The 18,576-nt window shown below is 42.9% G+C and overlaps 1 protein-coding gene across 7 annotated transcripts in view; it reads right to left on the minus strand.

Annotated features, from left to right (window-relative positions):
- The window catches only part of NSD3 (nuclear receptor binding SET domain protein 3), a 37,684-nt gene that overhangs the window by 16,109 nt on the left and 2,999 nt on the right, over positions 1–18,576 (minus strand). For 5 of the 7 annotated variants that reach the window (XR_002432382.1, XM_021374754.1, XM_021374756.1 and 2 more), the window contains exons 2-10: positions 11,035–11,759; positions 10,428–10,496; positions 9,929–10,088; positions 9,332–9,486; positions 8,052–8,555; positions 7,119–7,251; positions 3,579–3,679; positions 1,112–1,157; positions 457–587 (exon numbers count right to left, since the gene is read on the minus strand). Coding sequence is in view for 6 of the 7 variants with exons in the window: in XM_021374754.1 (XP_021230429.1) it covers positions 457–587; positions 1,112–1,157; positions 3,579–3,679; positions 7,119–7,251; positions 8,052–8,555; positions 9,332–9,486; positions 9,929–10,088; positions 10,428–10,496; positions 11,035–11,715 (1,980 nt within the window). In the remaining variant the exon portion in view is untranslated. Of the gene's footprint in view, positions 1–456; positions 588–1,111; positions 1,158–3,578; positions 3,680–7,118; positions 7,252–8,051; positions 8,556–9,331; positions 9,487–9,928; positions 10,089–10,427; positions 10,497–11,034; positions 11,760–12,995; positions 13,460–14,400; positions 18,387–18,576 lie in introns of those variants that run through there. The other 2 variants (XM_021374753.1, XM_021374755.1) reach the window with 2 other exon arrangements.

Consider the following 18,576-nt stretch of genomic DNA (forward strand, 5'->3'; position numbering starts at 1 on the left):
ATCCAAGGCACTCAAACAAGACACCTTCAAAGGACAATCATGTTGTGAAAAACAATATTTACATCACCACTGATTAAAAGACTATCCAACTTACGTCAAGAGATTCAAACATCCTTGGAAGTTGTTGGACTTCACTACAATGGTACAAGACATGCTGCCTTTTTGACATGTCTTTTACCAGCACAAGCAAAAAAAGTTGTCTATTTTACTCATCCCACAGCTCCCAAGGAATCTAACAACTTTTCAAAGAGCACAATGAGTCAGTGACCAATTTGTTTAGCCAGATGATGTAACGTGCAGGGTTAGAAATAATTAGAGAAAAGCTAACGCTTTACTTCTTAGACAATAAAAGACAACATTTGAAGGAAATACAGTATTCGTATATTTGGTAATAGGCAACTGAAGAGACGAATATATTGATTAATTAGACACGTATCTGTAACAATATGCCTTTACCTGTAAATCATTGAGTCCTCTTGAATCGGAGTCGGACGCATCTCTGTAAGCTGAGCTCGTCAGTTCTACATCAGTGGAGGCTCGACTCCTCTTCTTTAAAGGTTTACAGGAATCTGAAATCTCGCTGGCACCTTAACACAACACGCTAAAATTAGTCTTAATGTATGGTCTTTGTTTTTATTTTTTCCTTAAAATCAGTAAAGGAAAATGAAGATGAGACAGCCTGAAAATGGACTCTATTTGCCAATTCTTATTTTCAGCTTGCAACTTCAATACTAGTTTAATCCTCAGTAAAGACTTAATTAACTGAAAATCACTTTAGGAAGTCCTTGTGGCAATCTTCTGAATACACTGACACAGCAGAAGAAGCTACTAAGTTGTCTGTAACAGAGGATAAGCCCTTAGGAGATTACCTCTTCATTATTTGTCTTTGAAATATGGCTAAGCAAAGGCATCATCTTCTAATCATACTAAGTGCTTACAGCACATGAACATCACCACTATCCTTCCAACTAGTAGTGCAAAACCAACCAAACCAAGCCATGTTCATCACTAGAAAGTTTTAAGACCTCTGTAGTTCACACAGGATGAAAACCACCGCTAAAGTGTAATGAAGAGCCAGGAATTTTCAATGAAGTTTAGGTGTGTAACTCACCTTTCTGCAGGCCTGTCTTCACTGCTGTCAGTGGAACCATTTCAACCTGTTTGAATAGGAAAATCCAGAGTTAAAAAAACAAAGGCATTTTTTCCCCTAGTATTAAAAAGAAAACATTAAAGTTTAAGCGATTAGCATCTCTGAACTCATGTGTAGTCTGCCATCCCCTTCTCAGTGCGAGCCTTCTTGTCCTGTTGGATTTAATCCTAGCTGCCTACGCTGAGTACCAGGAGACAAGGCAGCCATGCGTTCACTAGCAAGGTCCTTTCCAGTCACTCCCTTTCTGCATGAAGACGACAGAAAACTTTAGCCGTGTCCAGCAGGCAGGAGCGGGGTTCAGTGTGGCAGCCAACCCTGATGCCTTTGCAAAACCCCACACCTGTGTAAGCACAAGTTTACCTTAACAGGCATGACACTCAGGTTAGTGAGACACTTAACGTATCGCCATTTAAGGCACATCCACCAAGCATGCACTCCAAGCTCCTGGGAACACAGACCTTCTCTGTATAGAGTGCTGCAAGGCCACGGGGATGGGGACGTGGACTCGGCACAGAGCATTGCAGAGCTCTATACAGCTGGAAACTCAATGTCAGTACACACCTAAGCAGACAAGTTTACAATCTTGCAAAAGCACTTCAGGTTCTCGATCCTCTATCAGAAGGGCTCGTTTAGAATCTGCTCTGCCAATGTACACGTAACATGAGAATTTGGTGAATCCATAATAATTAGAGGGGAAAGCTGTTGCCTTAAGTCCTGGTTTTAAGGTTAAGGGTTACAAGTTACTTCTTTACAATGTGGTTACATATGCATGTAGAAACACATTTAGTAAATATTTAAGGATTATTCTCTAATTTTTTTAAAAAATATTTTATTTTGTTGTACAATAGGTAAAAACATACAATAGAAGGATTTGTATAGGATACATTTCATAATACAAATATAAAATCTAAACAATCACTTTTATTTCTCCACTAGTCACTGTAACAGTAGCATTAACATTTTGTTTTTCCCATTAATTGTACTCGTTCCAGTTATAACTTTATACCAAGTTGTTGCAGACTAATTTGGGAATCAGTTGCAAGAAAACTTGACTTTGGGTAACAAATATTGTTGCATAATTGTAAGAAGTAATTTTTTTTTTTTAATATAACTTAATACATTCAAGGTTACGCGCATTACAGTGCATCTGTGTTTAATTTTTAGTCATACACTTTTCCTGAGAAAAGCACTTTCATGTTCATAGTCTTAGTTAGCTAGATAATAGAAGCAAGCAAAGCTAACCGGGATCCATGAAATTCGTATTGTTGGTTCTTATACCTTTGTTAAATTAAGAAACATTTATAAACATAAAATAACATTTGAAAATACGGAGGCTGCAACACCCCCAGACAAGAGGCTTAAAGCAATGTCGGGTACTTTACACCCAACATTGAAGTTGCTTTCAAGTTTCTTTCTGTAGTTTTCCAGAGTTAGAACATTCTTCTGCTGAGCACAGATGTAAATGCTATGGCATCAAAAGAAAAACATGGAAAAAAAAGCAACTGGGTCTACCTTCAACCTCTGAGCGAATGAAGTGCAAAACAAAGTGTAAAGGGCAAAGAATAAATTAGAATAAAAAGAGATAAAAAACAAAATTTTCCCCTTCCCATATAAAATCTGTAGCCCGACTGCCCCTTTTAAAAAAATCCTCATTGGAAAAAACCATCCTATGAAACACGTTACACAAAATTCTCTGGTTTCCAGAGGAAAGCGGAGAGTGAAAATTGACCACGTAAGGAAAAGAACCAACAACTTTGACAAGCTTGTTAAAAAGTGTATTCCGTTTTTAACATTGAAGTATGTCCATTCACTGAACTTCCCTATTCATTTTTAATGCAGATTTTTTTTTGTTTTAAAGCAACAACATTTGTCTGTCTGACATCCAGATTAAAGGAATGCCCTGTACACGTTAGATCTAGTTAAGGGGGGAAAAAGGTATATCCCAGAAGACCTGTTCTGCTGACATAGGCCAACACAGAAGTCTGACTACTCATCTTTAAGTTAAATCATTCCCAGAGTCCATTTTCAAAAGTGGTCAGATTGATCAGTCTAACTTCATCTGAAAAACAAAACCTCAATACAAACCAGCAGCTAAAATCAAGAGCAAAAGGAAGGAACCTGGTGGTAATTCCATCAAATAGAAGTTACCGAAACAAAATCATTTTGCTCATAACAGAAATCTCAAAGGAAACATGGCAGGTTCGTTAGGAGTCTTGCATCATTGAGTTCCCATTTTCCATAGCCTGACTGATACTGTGAAGATGCCAGTAGCAGAGTCACAGCAATGGTATTGACAAGGGGATTTCATGAAGGATAGTCCAAAACGAAACCCGATGGGGAAAAATGGAGAAAAATAAAAAGGCACCAATATAAGCCACAACATTTATGAATACAATATATTTTAACTCTCTACATGGAGGAAGCCAACCTGCTCCTTTTTGATCTTCTTCTTTGGCACAACTTCGGTGGATTTCTCAGACTCTGAGCGGGTTCGAATCGATCTTCTCTGTTGCTTCTTTTCTACAGAACCTGAAGAAGGAAAAAGGTTTCTATTACACTATTCCTTGTGACCCCGAGCTACAGCGAGATGCTCAGCACCAGATCAACAGATGAAGTAACGAAGCCAAGACTTTTTCCTCTTTTGAATGTTTTATTTTTTTAAAATTCCGTTCCAAGCTATTTGCCAACTGGTGCTGTGGTGTGCAGATAGCATGTTCTGATTCCACAGACAGAAAGGGCAGCTTCAGAAAAGGACACCGGTAACAGTACAAAACGACAAGCTGGAATCCAGTTCGGGGCACATGGATTTTCAAAACACACCTCTCAGTCTTCACTCTGGTTAATTTTTAACCAAATAGTCCATATTTGGTACTGATGGGAAGGCATCCACAATCAACTTCTTGAACTAAAAAAAGCCAGAAATCGAAGACACAAAAAACAGGTTCCAGGTTTTCCCTCCCACAAAGACAGTTCTGTGCCCCAGCCCTACAGGGGTGAGAGCCCTCACTCAGAACTTGGGCTACCACAAAACAGTAAAGCAAGAACCTCTCTGTTACCTGTGCCATTGCTATGAAACCTAAATGCTCAACAGAAAGCACGAACAAAAGCAGTGATCACGATGCATTACTGTAATGAATGAAAGCAAAAACCGAGCTTTTAAAAACTATTACCGTGGAAAAGAAACTCAGATTAATGGCAGTTATTACAATATTTCAATAGAAAGGATAAATTCCCTTTTTTTTTTTTGGACAACTAAGGTAGGCAAATTCAGAAGATCCCTCTATGCTACAGTATCTCCAAAAGGGTCACACATTGTGAAACATGTACAGACCACTTGATACCAGAGAGCTGAAATTTGATGCCTCACAGCTTTTGTGGAGCATTATTCCTGGTTTTCAGCTCGGGTGTTCTGCCTACAGAAGGAGCAGCGTCACGTCTGGCTCCCATGGGTGACATCCACCGACACGCACAGAACTATTAGGGATCTCAACACTAAAGCTAGAGGTCATCCTTTGCCACCTCTGAGTTCAGCTGAAATTCTGTGAAGCAGCTAAAAGTCAGTTTGGGCGGCTGTGACCAGAAAGCTGATTTAATCCATCATGTCTTTCCTCCCTCTGCTGCCTCACTGCAGAAACAGAATTAAGATGCAAGCCTTGTATCAGAAAAGAAACTCCCCAGTTATTGCCTCCAGCCAATATTAGACGCACTATCAATCAAAGTAGCAGGCACTTTTTTCCTGTCCCTGCTCTCCAAGGATCCAGCACACCGCCTCCACAATGCTCCTATCCCACCTGCACGCATACTTTGATCGAGAGTTTCAGGGCAGATTTCAGCCCAGCAATCTACCTCAGCACAGCAAGGTCAGGTCAATCCTGTTCCAGCTGTAGGTGCAGTTGTTCTATTATTGCCAGATTTCAGGTTACAGAATTATTTTCCCAGCACTACGGAATTCTGTGTATCTAACTGCAGGTTATTAATAAGGACTGTCTGGGTCATTCTGTAACACATTTAATGGCATTCTGAAGCTCCAGTGATCTTAAATTCAAAAGAAAAAAAAAAAAGGACTTTGTAGTTATGTTCCATGAGAGGGGACCAACAACTGTCTGGATTTTGGAACTGTGTTTGAAAGTGGCTGTATACTTCAGTGCATACTGAAGGAAAGGCCATGCACTGTAAAAGGTGTGATCAGGTGGAGTTCTACGTATCCAAAAAACCTACGAAGTGAAAAAAAAAAAAAGAGAGGCTCAGAGTTCTCACCCCCCTACATCTGAAGAGCCATCGTGAGGGTGAAGCTTTTAGTTCCAGGTAAGGAAAACAAAACAGACATCATCTCCCCAGCTACGAGGCAACTGAACTAAAAACAGTTTCAAAAAGCTGAAGCAACCACAGCAACTAAAATGGGAAAAAAGAACCACTGCCAAGAACAGCAGAGGAAACCCCACTCACACCCGAAGATCCGGTCTGCTCAGCCTGCATTGTGAAGCCCCTACACAGCCCAGAACATAGCATATATAAGATAAGCTTGCCTAAAAGCTAAGTAAGTACAGAAGCTGCAGTGAGTACACAGAGGAGATTGTTCCCACCTATGCTGACTACTGAGGCTTCTGATCTGGAGTCTCATTTATGTCCAGAAAGGGAGAAATAATGAACAGTTAAAGCAGAAGCAGAAGTGACACCGAGTAACTTCACAAGATTTTCCCAAGAGAACAGGTTTTGTGGTTGGTTTTTTTGTGTGTGTGTTTTTAACTGTAACAAGCCCACCACTTTTTTTTAGGGTGGTTTTCTGGTTTGTGCCATGAGCATCTGCTCATCCTGCTATGACAACAACTCAGTGTGTTCTTCTGCAACCTAAAATTTACTCTACATAGCTAATGTAAAACTGTTAGAGGCTATACCAAGGCTATTAGTACCAGCACATTAACAAACAAGTAACAGCTAATGGATTTTATGCTGACTGTACAAAATAGATGGAAAACAGAAGATACTACAGGGACTGGAGGAACCTGAAAATCTCTTGGTTTAGGGACACCTGATCTACCTCTTTTCAGGAACCTCCATCTTTTCCCCAGAGGGATGCGTGTCTCTTTTGATGATGCTGACAGAACACACTGCTGAATGAAATTCCTGCTGGTGGGGAGAAGATAAATCTGTTTGGACAAATTCCCATTAGCTATTTCTCAAAATCAAAACATGGAAAAAAAACATTGGTTTTCCGTTCCAAATCTAGAAAGCACTCAATCCATTTTTCTCTCATTCTTCCCTATTACTGTACTACAAATTAATCCTCAAATAGCTTGTTCCAGGCTTTCCTGTTTCAGTCTCAAGTTCCATTATTTGCTTCAGAGGTTCTCCTCAGACGATACTTCAAAAATGTCACTGTTTCACGATGGAGCCCTAAAACACCTTCAGAACCAAGCACTGTGTCATTTTGCTGATGGAGTGAGCTGAAGCAGTTAGGAAAAAAAAAATCACTGTCCTCTACAAAGGTCATAGTGGAATTCATCAACAAAGTTTGACCAAGCACACATCACAATTCAGAACCATTCCTTGCTAACCTATGTCACTTCCAGATTCTCTTCCTTTGATCTCCATTGTCATACTTCACATTCAGTGCCAAAAGCCATTACAATATTCTCTTAACACATGCCTACTATGCTGTCCTGTCTTCTAAAACAACTTGCCAGCTGCTCTCCACAAGGCATCTATCCTTCTAATAATTTGACTTGGATACTGCAAGTTGCAAGCACTAGAAGTTCAGAGGCCTCATCAGCAAAAATGCATCAGAAAGACATCGTGTGTTCCTCAAACACCTGTGCTCATCGCGTGCTATATTAGCCACCTTAGGTAGAGCTATTATGTAAATAGAAAGATGTTCAAAATCATTTTTACCTAACAAGAAAATGCCACTTTTCATGCTTGAATTTAAATGCTAGACTGTTGAAGTTCAAAGACCCTGCAGGTTGCCTACCTGTTGACCCAGAAGTAGTTTCAGGAGAGGACGCGTTCTGCACGTTGCACGTTGCTTTCTCATTTCTCTGGTTTGATGAAGAATTAAGCTTTTCTTGTCCTTTGACGCTTATTTCTGTTTTGTTACCAACTCCCTTAAAAAAAAAACAAACCAACAACACAATAGAAAAAGATTTTGTCAGCCTACTTATACGTATTATGGCTGCCAGGCACATTAATCTATCTTAAGTCAGAACACAAACCTTCAATGCAACACATTTACGTCATCTACACTACTGAGCTGCTTCTTTGCAAAACTTTCCAACCCTCTCCATCTCCCCTTATACACAAGAAAAAAAAAAATCCAGTGACTTTTCTAAACATTACCTTCTCTATATTGCTTAGGATGAAATAAATACTCTCCAGGTAGAGAGGCAGAAGGAGGAGGCAGAGAAATAGTCCTAAACCTTTTCCTTACACTGACTGCGAGAAGCTGCTGTGCACCTGAAGGAAGCTAGGAGGCAGAACTCATTTTAGAAGTCTGTTATGCAGAATTCAGTTATTAGTTTTCAATACTTTACGAACACTTCTGTTATTTCGTTTTCCCCAAGTAAAACGATTTAAGATTCTCAGAGAATCGCTCTATTATTTCAACTAGAAGCTGGAATTAAACAGCTTTAGTATTTTGAACATCTTATCAGTAAACGTGTGACCATCTGCAGGAAGCTTCTTGGCCAACAGTCAATATGGTCACTGCCAGAGGCTTTGGGATGCACTGAAATTAAAAGTTTAATACAACAGAATATTGTTGGAGCATCCTGTCTTTCGTAAGATTTAATCTCTCCAAGGAAAGAAGCATGTATTGTGAGAGTACGACAGACACTAGTTTAAGCTCCACAATAAAATAAACTCGGAATAATTTAAGAAAAGAGGAGTCACTACACAAAGTACATACCTTAGTGGAATAAACAAATTGATCAATGAGTTTTCCATCCCCAGCAGCATTCTGAAGAGCAAAAACCTGTTCAATTTTAACAACTGGAGACATGTTACACTTCTGAAGATCCAAGTTGTGCATGGTTATTGAAGCTGGTAAGGATTTCCTAGCTGCGGCTGTTTTCCATGCTATTTTCACAGGTGGTGGCTCCTCCTCTTCTGCACTTGACTGCCTCCGTTGGCTTTGCCTTCGCAGCTCCGTGCTGGGAGGTGATCCCGCTGCCACGCTGGCGTGCTCTGGCTGGGCGTTCAGCGCTGGCTTTGGGCGCCGGTTCTTCTTGGTCTCTGATTTAGAAGCAGCAGTCTTTTTGGCTTTTGACAAAACCTCCTCTGGCTCTTTGTCTATATAAATGAAGGTGTATTGTTCTATCCTTTCTTCCCGAGTCATTTTCAATGCTTTCTCAGCATGGGCAATACCAATATCCCACTGAGCACGCTCTCTTTGTGGCCTTGGTTTGCGAATCTTAAGGAACAAAGACAAGTGGCTAATTACACTGAAGCATCCTGAGAGTCTTTAAATCTCTAAGGCAACAGATACAAGTTTGCTTTCCATTTACAGGATATGTTTGAAAGGTGAACAGCAAACCCCGTGCTCGGAATACAAGCAGACACCAGCTAGATCATATGACCATCACCACTGGAAGTCTTTCCTGAATTTATAGTTCAGGACAGACAAGAGCAGACAGTATTCAAAGTCCTATGAGATACAAGACGAAACCTAATTTATCTACATTTCAAGTCCTCCATATTTTTCCATACAAATCCTTTTCCTTGCACAACAGTACTTTGATTAGCATAAATACTAACTTAAGTTGTCTGTCTACACAGAAAATGATTGCTGCAGCTAACACTTCATTTAAAACAAAACAGTGGAAAAGAACCTATCCACCAGCAGGCTGGAATAGTGTCCATTAAAATATGTATTTTCCACTTAACTGGTTAAAAGTGGACACACATACACTACTTTTATTTAATACTCTGACACTAATGTAAAATTATTTTGTGTGCCCAGTATTACAGCTATCACAAGGAATGGACAACGTTAAGTTATCGAGATCTTCATGTGGAAAAGGAGGAGCACGGTAACATTTTAGTTATCTCTGCAAGTAACACTCCAGCCAGTGAAACACAAACAACCCTTCACACAGTACAGTACTAGTGTTTCAGAACTGCCCCCACGTGAGTTTCACTTTCCCAGGCACTGCACATACCCCTCCACACAATTAGTGCTCATCATACCTTCTGTTTCTCAGAATGGTTGCTGGCTTGCTTAGCAGCCTCTGCCAATAACTGCTCATATTGTTTGTGTCCTTTGTACTCTCGAACTCTCTTCTCATGCACCCACGCCCGTTCTGGCTGGTTGCTAAAAAACTGAACATGGTATTCACGGGCACCTGAAATTGAAAAATTCTAGTAAGCAGTTTTATGAACGCCACTTTTTTGGTTTAGTTTACACTTCCCTCCTCCACACTGCTCAATCGCTGCAGTTGGAAATACCAAGGTTAGTTTAGAAAGTTCAGAAATAAGACAAGCCTAGACTCAGAGCAGTTTAGGATGGGAAGATGAGTGCACCTTGCCCACACTGGATGTTCTCAAACTTACCAGTGTTTTCTCATAAACACGCTGACTTCAGAAAAGTGCTCAAGCCTAGTTTGCGTAGGCTCATTTGTGGAGGTAATTTAAAAAGCACCAGTTTTATGCATTACAGTAACAGTCCTGCTTAGCACACACACCAGGACTCTCCATCCCACAAAGGGAATTCAAAGATGAGATATTTTTAATGCAGAAATAACCACAGACACCTGATGCATTCTGGCAGTGACCTTCCTCCCTTACCTCTTGTATTAATTTTGGTATGAACATCAAGCTGTGGATCACATGAAACCATGCAAGGCCACCATGGGTACGTTCCCACCTTGGACCAAACCAGATCGCCAACCTGAAACTTGATGTCATGGCTGACTTGTGTTGGAAGAGAAGGCAAGAACTGCTGGACCTAGGAAGAACAACACAAGCTTAACAGCAAGGATTTACACACAACACTCACTGACAGACAAGACACACACAACAGCAGAAAAACACCAACAACCCTAAACAAAAAAAACACAACTGAAATAAAGTTTCTCCTTCGTAAGTTGATGAAGAATGTTGTTTTTAGGATAAAATAAGACAATAAATACAGTAAAAGAGACATTCTGACACAGCAGTGACTAAGAAGCATTTCGAAGAAACGGCAGCTCATTTATCTGACCAACTAAAGAACCCATGCCACAGCTGGTATAAAAACAGTGACACACCAGAAGTCCAGAAACTGTAAATGAGTGCATGTACTAACCGGGGCTTCCTCCAACAGCGCATCTTCTCTTGGCCTTTCTGATAGCATGCTAAGCCTCTCATTTGGTCTCTAGGAAATGGATAACAATGAAAAGGAAAAAAGGAAAATAAACACAAACAGTATAAGGGGACAGTAAAACCAAAACTTGCATACTAATGAAAGCAAACGGAAAAAATACATGGCAAAGAGAAGCAACCACAAACCCAAAAAACAAGTACGATGATTCCTTATTCCTGCTTCAAAGTAGCACCACAATCCAGAAAATACCTTCCCCACCCCCACACAGAACAACATTCTGCTGTAACAAGCAATAGAAAAACACTCAGATAGTAAACCCAAATAACCTTCCACCTTAATTAATACGCAGTCTCCAAGAAGCAGGGAAGGACAGACGAAGGATGCTCACAGCAATGTGACAAGTCTCACTATATACCGGTTATTTGCAAAGACTGCGTTACCAAGATCATGTTAAAAATGCAATATGAAAGTTGTAAAGCTTCTGCCTAATGACATATATACCTAGAAGTGAGGAAAAAACACCGCTGAAGAAGCATACTCCACCAACAATATCAGGTATACAGATGGTTGTAACTATTATTACACTTACATTTTGTTCCTCTGGTTCTAATTTTGGAATTTTGTGCGACTTGCGCTCTTCCGATCGGGAAGAGTCATGCTTGCTACTTTTTTTCCTTTTCTCTTTTCTCCCTTCATGTTTTGCCTTAGCATACTCACTCGCTTGTACTTCATTTAAAAGGTCCCCACAAAGAGAGGACTCAAACAATTCCCTGCCGTTCTGGATAGTTTTGGTTATTTTTAACTTGATTTCTGGTGAGCCAGTCTTCTTTGGAATCACCGTCTGTGAAACTGAAGGTGGTGGCGGGGGCGGCTGCGGAGGGGAAGGTTTTTCCAGAACTTCATGTGGCCTTGCATTAGAGTTTTCCATTTGGTAATACTCTGGGGGACTAAAGTTTCTAACTGTACCAAAACCATTGGCTGAACCATTGGGATATTGACTGTACGTCTGGAATTTGGCTTGAGGTTCGTACATATTGATGGTGGCCGGGTAGCCATTAGCAATGGGTGGCAGATCCTCCGTCGTGGGCGTGGGGTACTGGAAGCCTTGCTGCAGGGCAGTTTCATATGGTGTCTGTCCACCATCTTCAGCAATGTCACTGCTGGCATCAAAGGCATCCTCCTGGCGGATGTTGGCTGAGTCAATGAGCTGAGGTGGTTGCTGAATTGTGTTTCCCATGATCCCTTGCATGAAAGAGAAAGAGAAATCCATTGTTCTGCTCCAGCATCCTTAGCTTTCCCTTTTTCTCATAGGGCCTAGAGTCAGGGGAAAAAGGAGGCAAGTCAGTGTGAAAAGATAATAACTGAGCAAATTACAACGTTGAGAAAAAGGAAATCTAATGACCAATCTCCCCCTCTCCATTCATGCATTGAAAGAAGACTGGTATTACAGAATTTGAAAAAAAGAAAACTGAAAAACTATTTACACATTTTTGCAGAACATCTTTTTGTTTGACATATCCACTTCCTTTATTTTTTTCCCCCAAGACATTTCAGGAAAAGATAAGCACCTACAAACGCTTAGAAGACTATGAGCCCCACTGCTACAAAGTCAGAATCGTGGTGCTAAAACTCAGGCCACCCCTACAGACTCCCTAGTGTGGCACCAGGAAGCATTGCTCTGACGTAGTGCAGGAAGATGACGTGCTTCCATCCACAAGGACCCTTCAAACAACTGAGAAACAACTTCTTCCCCCCCCACCACCAACCGTAGTGCAGGGCCACGAGCAGCCCAGCAGGCAGCTGGGGACCAAAGTCACAGATTCTCCCTGTGCTGGCACAACCAGAGCGACCACATCACCCCACCACAGCCACTGGGAGAAGCACTTCAGATGGCATGAGAGCCTCGGGCAGGCCTTCCCCACCCCTCCCCTCAACAAAAGGGCAGAGAAGAGCTCGCCTGGGGACGGTTATTCTCCTAATATCACACACGTGGGGTTATAACACTACGATTCTGAGAGGTAAAAGAACAGCGCCGGGATCAGAAATCTCCAAAATTAGAGGTTCTTCACAGAATTACAGATGAGAAAGATGTCACACTCTTTCAATTTTCGGCTTTGTATTAAAGCGCTAAAAATCAGACTAAAACGTTTGATTCTGAAAATTCAACTCCTGGCTCAAAGAATTTTTGTTATAAAGCATTCACCTAAATAATCTCAACGTTCAAGAAGGAGAAATGCATTTCCTAGCTGTAGCTCAGGTCACTGTACAAGTTTGCAAGGTCAGTTCAGCCCTTCCAAAGTAAATACAGCTCTGTGTTATTTATTCTGTGCCCTGTGCAGAGGAGGGTTACTATGCCCTTCTGGTCAGGGTTTGAAATGACATTAACACAACCTACTCCTCATCATTAGAATCTGCATGTACCCCCCCGCCCCCCACATTAAATTCTCACCCTCCCAGTGCATCTCGATACCTTGAAGTTGCAGCAGCAACAAGGGCTCGATCAGAATTTTGTTACATGCTTTGTCAGCTTTGCCCTTGGATTATACTCACGTTTGTGTTCATCCTCGCTGCCCAGTGCAATCAACCAGGGGCACACTTGTCATCAGAATTAAGTGATTTAGGGAAACAACCTAAGAGCACAATGCTATACAGCAAAATTTGCTAATTGCAGCAACTTTTAAATCTTGCGGAGGTAAAATCATCTTTTTCCCCAGCTGCTCTCTGTGTATCAGCCACAAAAGCCAACAAGAAGCGCTGCTGCTGATGGGAGGGACATCCGTGGTGAGCAGCACTGCCTATCAGGGTCAACCAGCCTCAAACCACCACCACCCATTCTAGGAAGAGGAAGCGGAACTGTTTGTACTATCTACAAATTAATTGCTCCTTTACATCTGCCAAACCAAAGAGCAAACAACAGATTTCTCCCACTAGGGAGGAATTTCACCCTAAGCTTTCTTTACTTGTTACCAAAATCAGAATTAATTTCTTCCTTGCTTTCCTTTTAAATACTTCAAAAATCACAACAACTTATCTTACAAACCTGCAGCAGTGCTTCAGTACTCAGGCACACCCATTGCTGGATGAACAGAGAGAGAGCAGAAATGGTTTAAGAAAGTTTAGAATTGTTCCATTTTCAAGTTTTGTTTTCATTTTAAAAATGAACTAACTCACTGTCCAATGCTCCAAAAGTACAATCACCCATTCAGTTCAGATCTAAGAACCAGAATATCAAACAAGGTAACCCTCAGTGCTTCGCCCCAGGATGCAAGCTGTGGTCATATCAGAATTACAAAGAACAGTCACCTTGCAGGAAGCTGAACTCCATAAAACAAGGCACCATACACTATGCTGTGCTTCATGAAGAAAACGTGGCTTATGTCACATGCCACTTCAATAATTATGCCTTCTATTTTCCTGCTCCTAAGTCAGGCTAAGAACGGAAACTTACAATGTTTGGGGTTCTGCTGGATGATGCAAGTTATAAAATAGTGGTAACATGCCCCACTGCTTCCTTGAGAAAGAATCCCACTTCCTTTAGAAGACATTTTCCCCGGAACAAGCTCTTTGTCCCTGCAATGTCTAATGTCAAGGAAGATCGCTCACCTCAGCGCACAGCACAGCTCCACTAGGCAGCAAATACGTCACAAAGTAAACAGGGAAAAACGAAGAAGAACCTCCCTGCACAATGCATCCTCACCTGGCCAGCATCATCACAACCAGAAAACCTCACAAGCCTTCTCATCTTTAAATCAGCAACACTGCCCTATTCCATAACTTTTAAATAGGAAGAGACTGTTTCCATGACTCCGGCAACTCTGTCTTTTCTTGCAAGGTCTTCCACGCTTTAAAAGTTGAGATATAAACCAAGCCATGCCGTGCAGCATTACAGTCATGACCACACCAGAGCTAAGCAGTGATGCAATACCTGATCAACACAGCCAGCTGGAGCCCCTACCTGTACACAGCCAAGGAATGCTGCTGCCAGGACAGCCTATTTTGCTCAGAAGGGCTGCCATAAGGTACAGCAGCAAAAGTGAGAAGCAGAAGCTCCCTGCCGACACGCTGGCAAAGCCATCTCACCCAAGTGGGGGGAACGAGACACAGATGGAACACTACCAGAATTCAAAACCTGCATGACAGTGGCTGGCCCTTATCTCCTGCACACAGAACCCTCCAGGTCAAAGTCTGCCCATGGTGCAGGACAGGGAGGAGTCCCCTGTATCTTTCTTCACAGCACATCCAGAGCTGGAAGAGGTCCCAAAGCTGACTGTGACCAGCCTCCACAGGCACAAATTGGAGGGGGTGTGTGCAGGGGAGGCTATCAGTGCACTTTATCTTGTTACGTAAAAAACTTGTGGGTTAGCAAACTTCAAAACACTACTTAAATTGGGTTTAGGAGGAGTCAGTAAACAAATACATATAAACTATTTTTTCTTTAAGTACTTCTTTTCTGGAGCTCACCTGCATGAAACAGACCTTGATTCTAGACTACATTTCACAATGGGGACAATTTCTACACCTGCTTCATTATGTTTCAGTGCAGGCTGCAGAAGCAAGGACAGCAGCTTAACCCAGGGGCTCCTCTCAAGCCTCAAAGCCCAAAGAGTTGTTCTCCTCCTGCAGAGCTTACATCACCAAGAGCTTCCTCCTCCCCAGTCCTGTTCTGTCACCACCATTAACACACCCAGCTTTTCCCACCCTGCTTCCTTTCCAGAACTCTGTTTCAGCCTGCTCATTTCTAAGTTGCCCACTGAAGTGCTGTCTGACTGTCAGAGGAAACCTGCAGCCTTTGGAGCTACTGATAACAACACAATGAATCCTAAACACGTCGGAATCAAAATTTAAACCTAAGAAAGGATTGCTAAGTAGAAGTCGCTCAAAAGTTCCAATGTGAAGAACATGCCACTGCCCACGGAATACTGACAAGAGGCTCCAGAGAGCCATACCTGGCCTTTCTCAACAGAGGAACACTACCTAAAAACACAAGAGAAGCCAACTTGCAGTGTTATGCGTTGAGCTCACAGCAAAGCATTTCAGGCAGTGTAAGTTTTTCTCACTGGCACAGCTATTACATTATCAGATGCCCCACGAAAGCATCTAGCTTCCAAGTGCAACCTGCAATAGATACTGCACCTATACAACACTAGAACTCAGCCAAAAGACAACAATACAATGTAATTATTGCAAGTAATTCAAGTATGAAGTGGATACTTTTTAGTGGTATTGGAAAAGAATTTGGAAACAGCACTGCAACTTAGTTTCCTAATGAGAGAACAGGAGTTTGTTCGCCAGAGCTGCGCAGCCAGCATCCCACACTTGTCCTTGCCCACCACCAGAGGATCTGACCGAGAAGGAAAACAGGACCTGTCACTGATAAGGAAGCTGCAGACTGCTGACAAATGCAGAGATTACTCACAGGCACTGCTCAAGTACTTTCATGTTGCCTGCAGGAGAATGCAAAGAATCTAAGGAAAAAAAGTCAACAAAATAAAGGATATACACGCTACAAGGTGAAGCGGGTCAGCCCAGTAAAACTCTGACAATACACATTCCTATATCAACTCTTACTGTGTTTCACTTCCCATCCAAGCGTCCAAGCTTGACTGAGAGTTACTCATAAAACTCCTCTGCATAAATTCCAGCAGGTCTGCAGCCATGGGCAGATGTTGGAGGCTGGGAGCCCCTCTGAGCTCACCGTGCTCCACCAACAAGCACAGTCATCTCACACAGTGTTTAAGATGAGCACTTTGTAGTTCCTCAGAAAACAAGATACTTACCAAGTTCTCAAACACCGCTACCACGCTGCGGCGGGCTGGAGAAGAACTCCCATCTCAGACTACCAACCCGTTCTGAACGCTGCTGATCGCATTTATTTATTACTCAAGAAAGTTCTTCACCCTTCCAAAAAAGTTTTGCAGGTTTGTATAACACACGGACGTGCATCTACCCGCTGCCCTACTGCTCAGCCAGAAAGAGCTCAAAAACAAGTGAGAAAAGATACGGTCGGTATGCAGTGCACAAAGGAAACTCCCAAGCATCAGAAGGGCCCACCACTACCCATCAGCAACCAAGGCAGCCCAGGAAGGATCATCTCCAAAGGAAGGGTCTCAGCCAACCACAATAAGCCACAAGTCAGACACAGGGACATTTCCCAGTGCCACCAAAACAAGGAGAGGCACCGGGCACCTGCTAATGAACCCTGCTTGGAGCAGAAGAGGCCTGCTGACCCGGGGCTGGCCATCACCACAGCGATAAGTGGGGGCAGCAGGCACTGATAAAAAACAGCATGCCACGCAAATATTTTAAATAGAGTTTCCATAAATCCTTTTGGAGTTAAGGTTACCTCTTTTTGCTGACTCTTGACGAGCACCGTGAGGGTGACCCTGCTCACAACTGGTTCAGCACTTGTTGAATTTGAGGCATTGGTTAAAGACAGGGCATTACACAGAGATGTGGAGTATCTGCTCTGAGAACAGAAGCTGTCCTGCTGGCTCACTGACAGTGAAAAGCAGTACTTTGAGTCAGCCCTATGTGCCACTGCCTCGTCAGCCTGAGCTGGGCTTTCTGTCACAGCCTCGAAAGCAGAAGTTCCAGGCCTTCTGTGCACAAACAAGCCTGCAGCAATCCAGCTCCTCTCTGCACAGACCTAAACCAGAGAGATTCTCAGATCTGCTCATGCCCTACCACTCCTTAATTACCTGAGTCACCACACGCATCCACTGTCATTTTCTGCACTGTTCCAATGCAGTGCGTGCCTGTATCTGCGCTGTGCTGGCACGGCTCCTCTCAAAGCTCTGATCCACGCAGCAGCCACCCTAGCACATGCTCACTGCTGTCTATGTTTACAAACACAGCTGAAACAGACCAGGTCATTGGGTTTAAGTGACGAAGATGAATTCTATCACGTTTCCACACTTCCATTCAAACAACCTTCCTGCAGCGTTCAAATGATACGAATTATAGGCAGAAGTAAAATGATTTTTCACGTTTCTGCATCCAGTTTTTGTAGTCTGCTTTGTCCCACTTTGTTCTGAACACCCTAAAAACCACAGACATAAACTTTCTACTTCCATCCATTAAGACAAGGCCCAGCTTTCAGCTGCATGCACATTCATTAGCAAAGAGAACTGCAGCCTGGGGATTCCTCCTGCCTTCAGCTGGCCTGTGCCAGCAGAGACTAGATGGTGAATCAGAGGCCTCCTGACAAACTTGTCTCCATGTTTTAAAGCGTGTGGTAAGGCTGATCACTTCCCTGTGTACCTTTTTAAGGGCTCTAAGTGCCAGAAGAAACAGTCATGCCTGTCATATGGTTTTGATAAGGCAGCTCTTAACAAGTTTCCCATGAGGAAATGGAAAGAAGCAACTCGGACGGCAGCAGTGAAAATCCTATGTACTGAAACAAAAAAAGCAGTAAGCTGAGTTGAGAGCACTCATTTGTTCTTGGGAGCCTCAGGGTTGAAATGAGAACATGGAGGAAACTCTTTTGTTCTTTGGGGAAGTTCAAAAGCTGATGCTCACATAAAACCAAAGTCAGACCCTTGTCAATTCCAAATATTGTAAGAATAGTGACACGTGTCACACAACAAAGCCAGCATAACAGCGATAATGCATCTCATGTGTACCGCTTCAAAGTGAGGCAAAGCTGCAGAACTGAGAAATGCACAACAGTTGTATTAAACCAAAACATGCACTCCTTCATCACCACCCGCTGCACTTCGCTCACACAGCACACGCTTGCTTGCTGGAACAACCTCTTTTTGAGCAGCTCTTCAAAAACATAAGCCTATCTAACCATCAAAACATTCTCCGTGCATCTCTAACAGCCACACGAAGACCGGAACAGGCACCGAGACAGGCTACAACCTTTTCCCATAGCTGAGATTGCAGGCTGTCTCTGGTTTGGCAGACACGGAACGAAGTTACCGCCGAGATCTTCGCTGACCGCCCTGACAGCTCTCGGGAGGCACGGCCGGGCCGGAGGGCAACGCCGGGCCCGGTTCTCCGGGGAGGGCCCGGCACCAGCCCCGAACTCCGGGCCGCTCGGGGGCGGCAGCGCGCGGTGCCGCCGGGCCCCGTGGCCGCCGCACGGCCCTCGCGGAGCGCCCCGGGCCCGCCGCCTCCCGTCCCCTCC

This window comes from Numida meleagris, chromosome 21 (assembly GCF_002078875.1).
Source record: "Numida meleagris isolate 19003 breed g44 Domestic line chromosome 21, NumMel1.0, whole genome shotgun sequence".
NCBI classification, from domain to species: Eukaryota; Metazoa; Chordata; class Aves; order Galliformes; family Numididae; genus Numida; species Numida meleagris.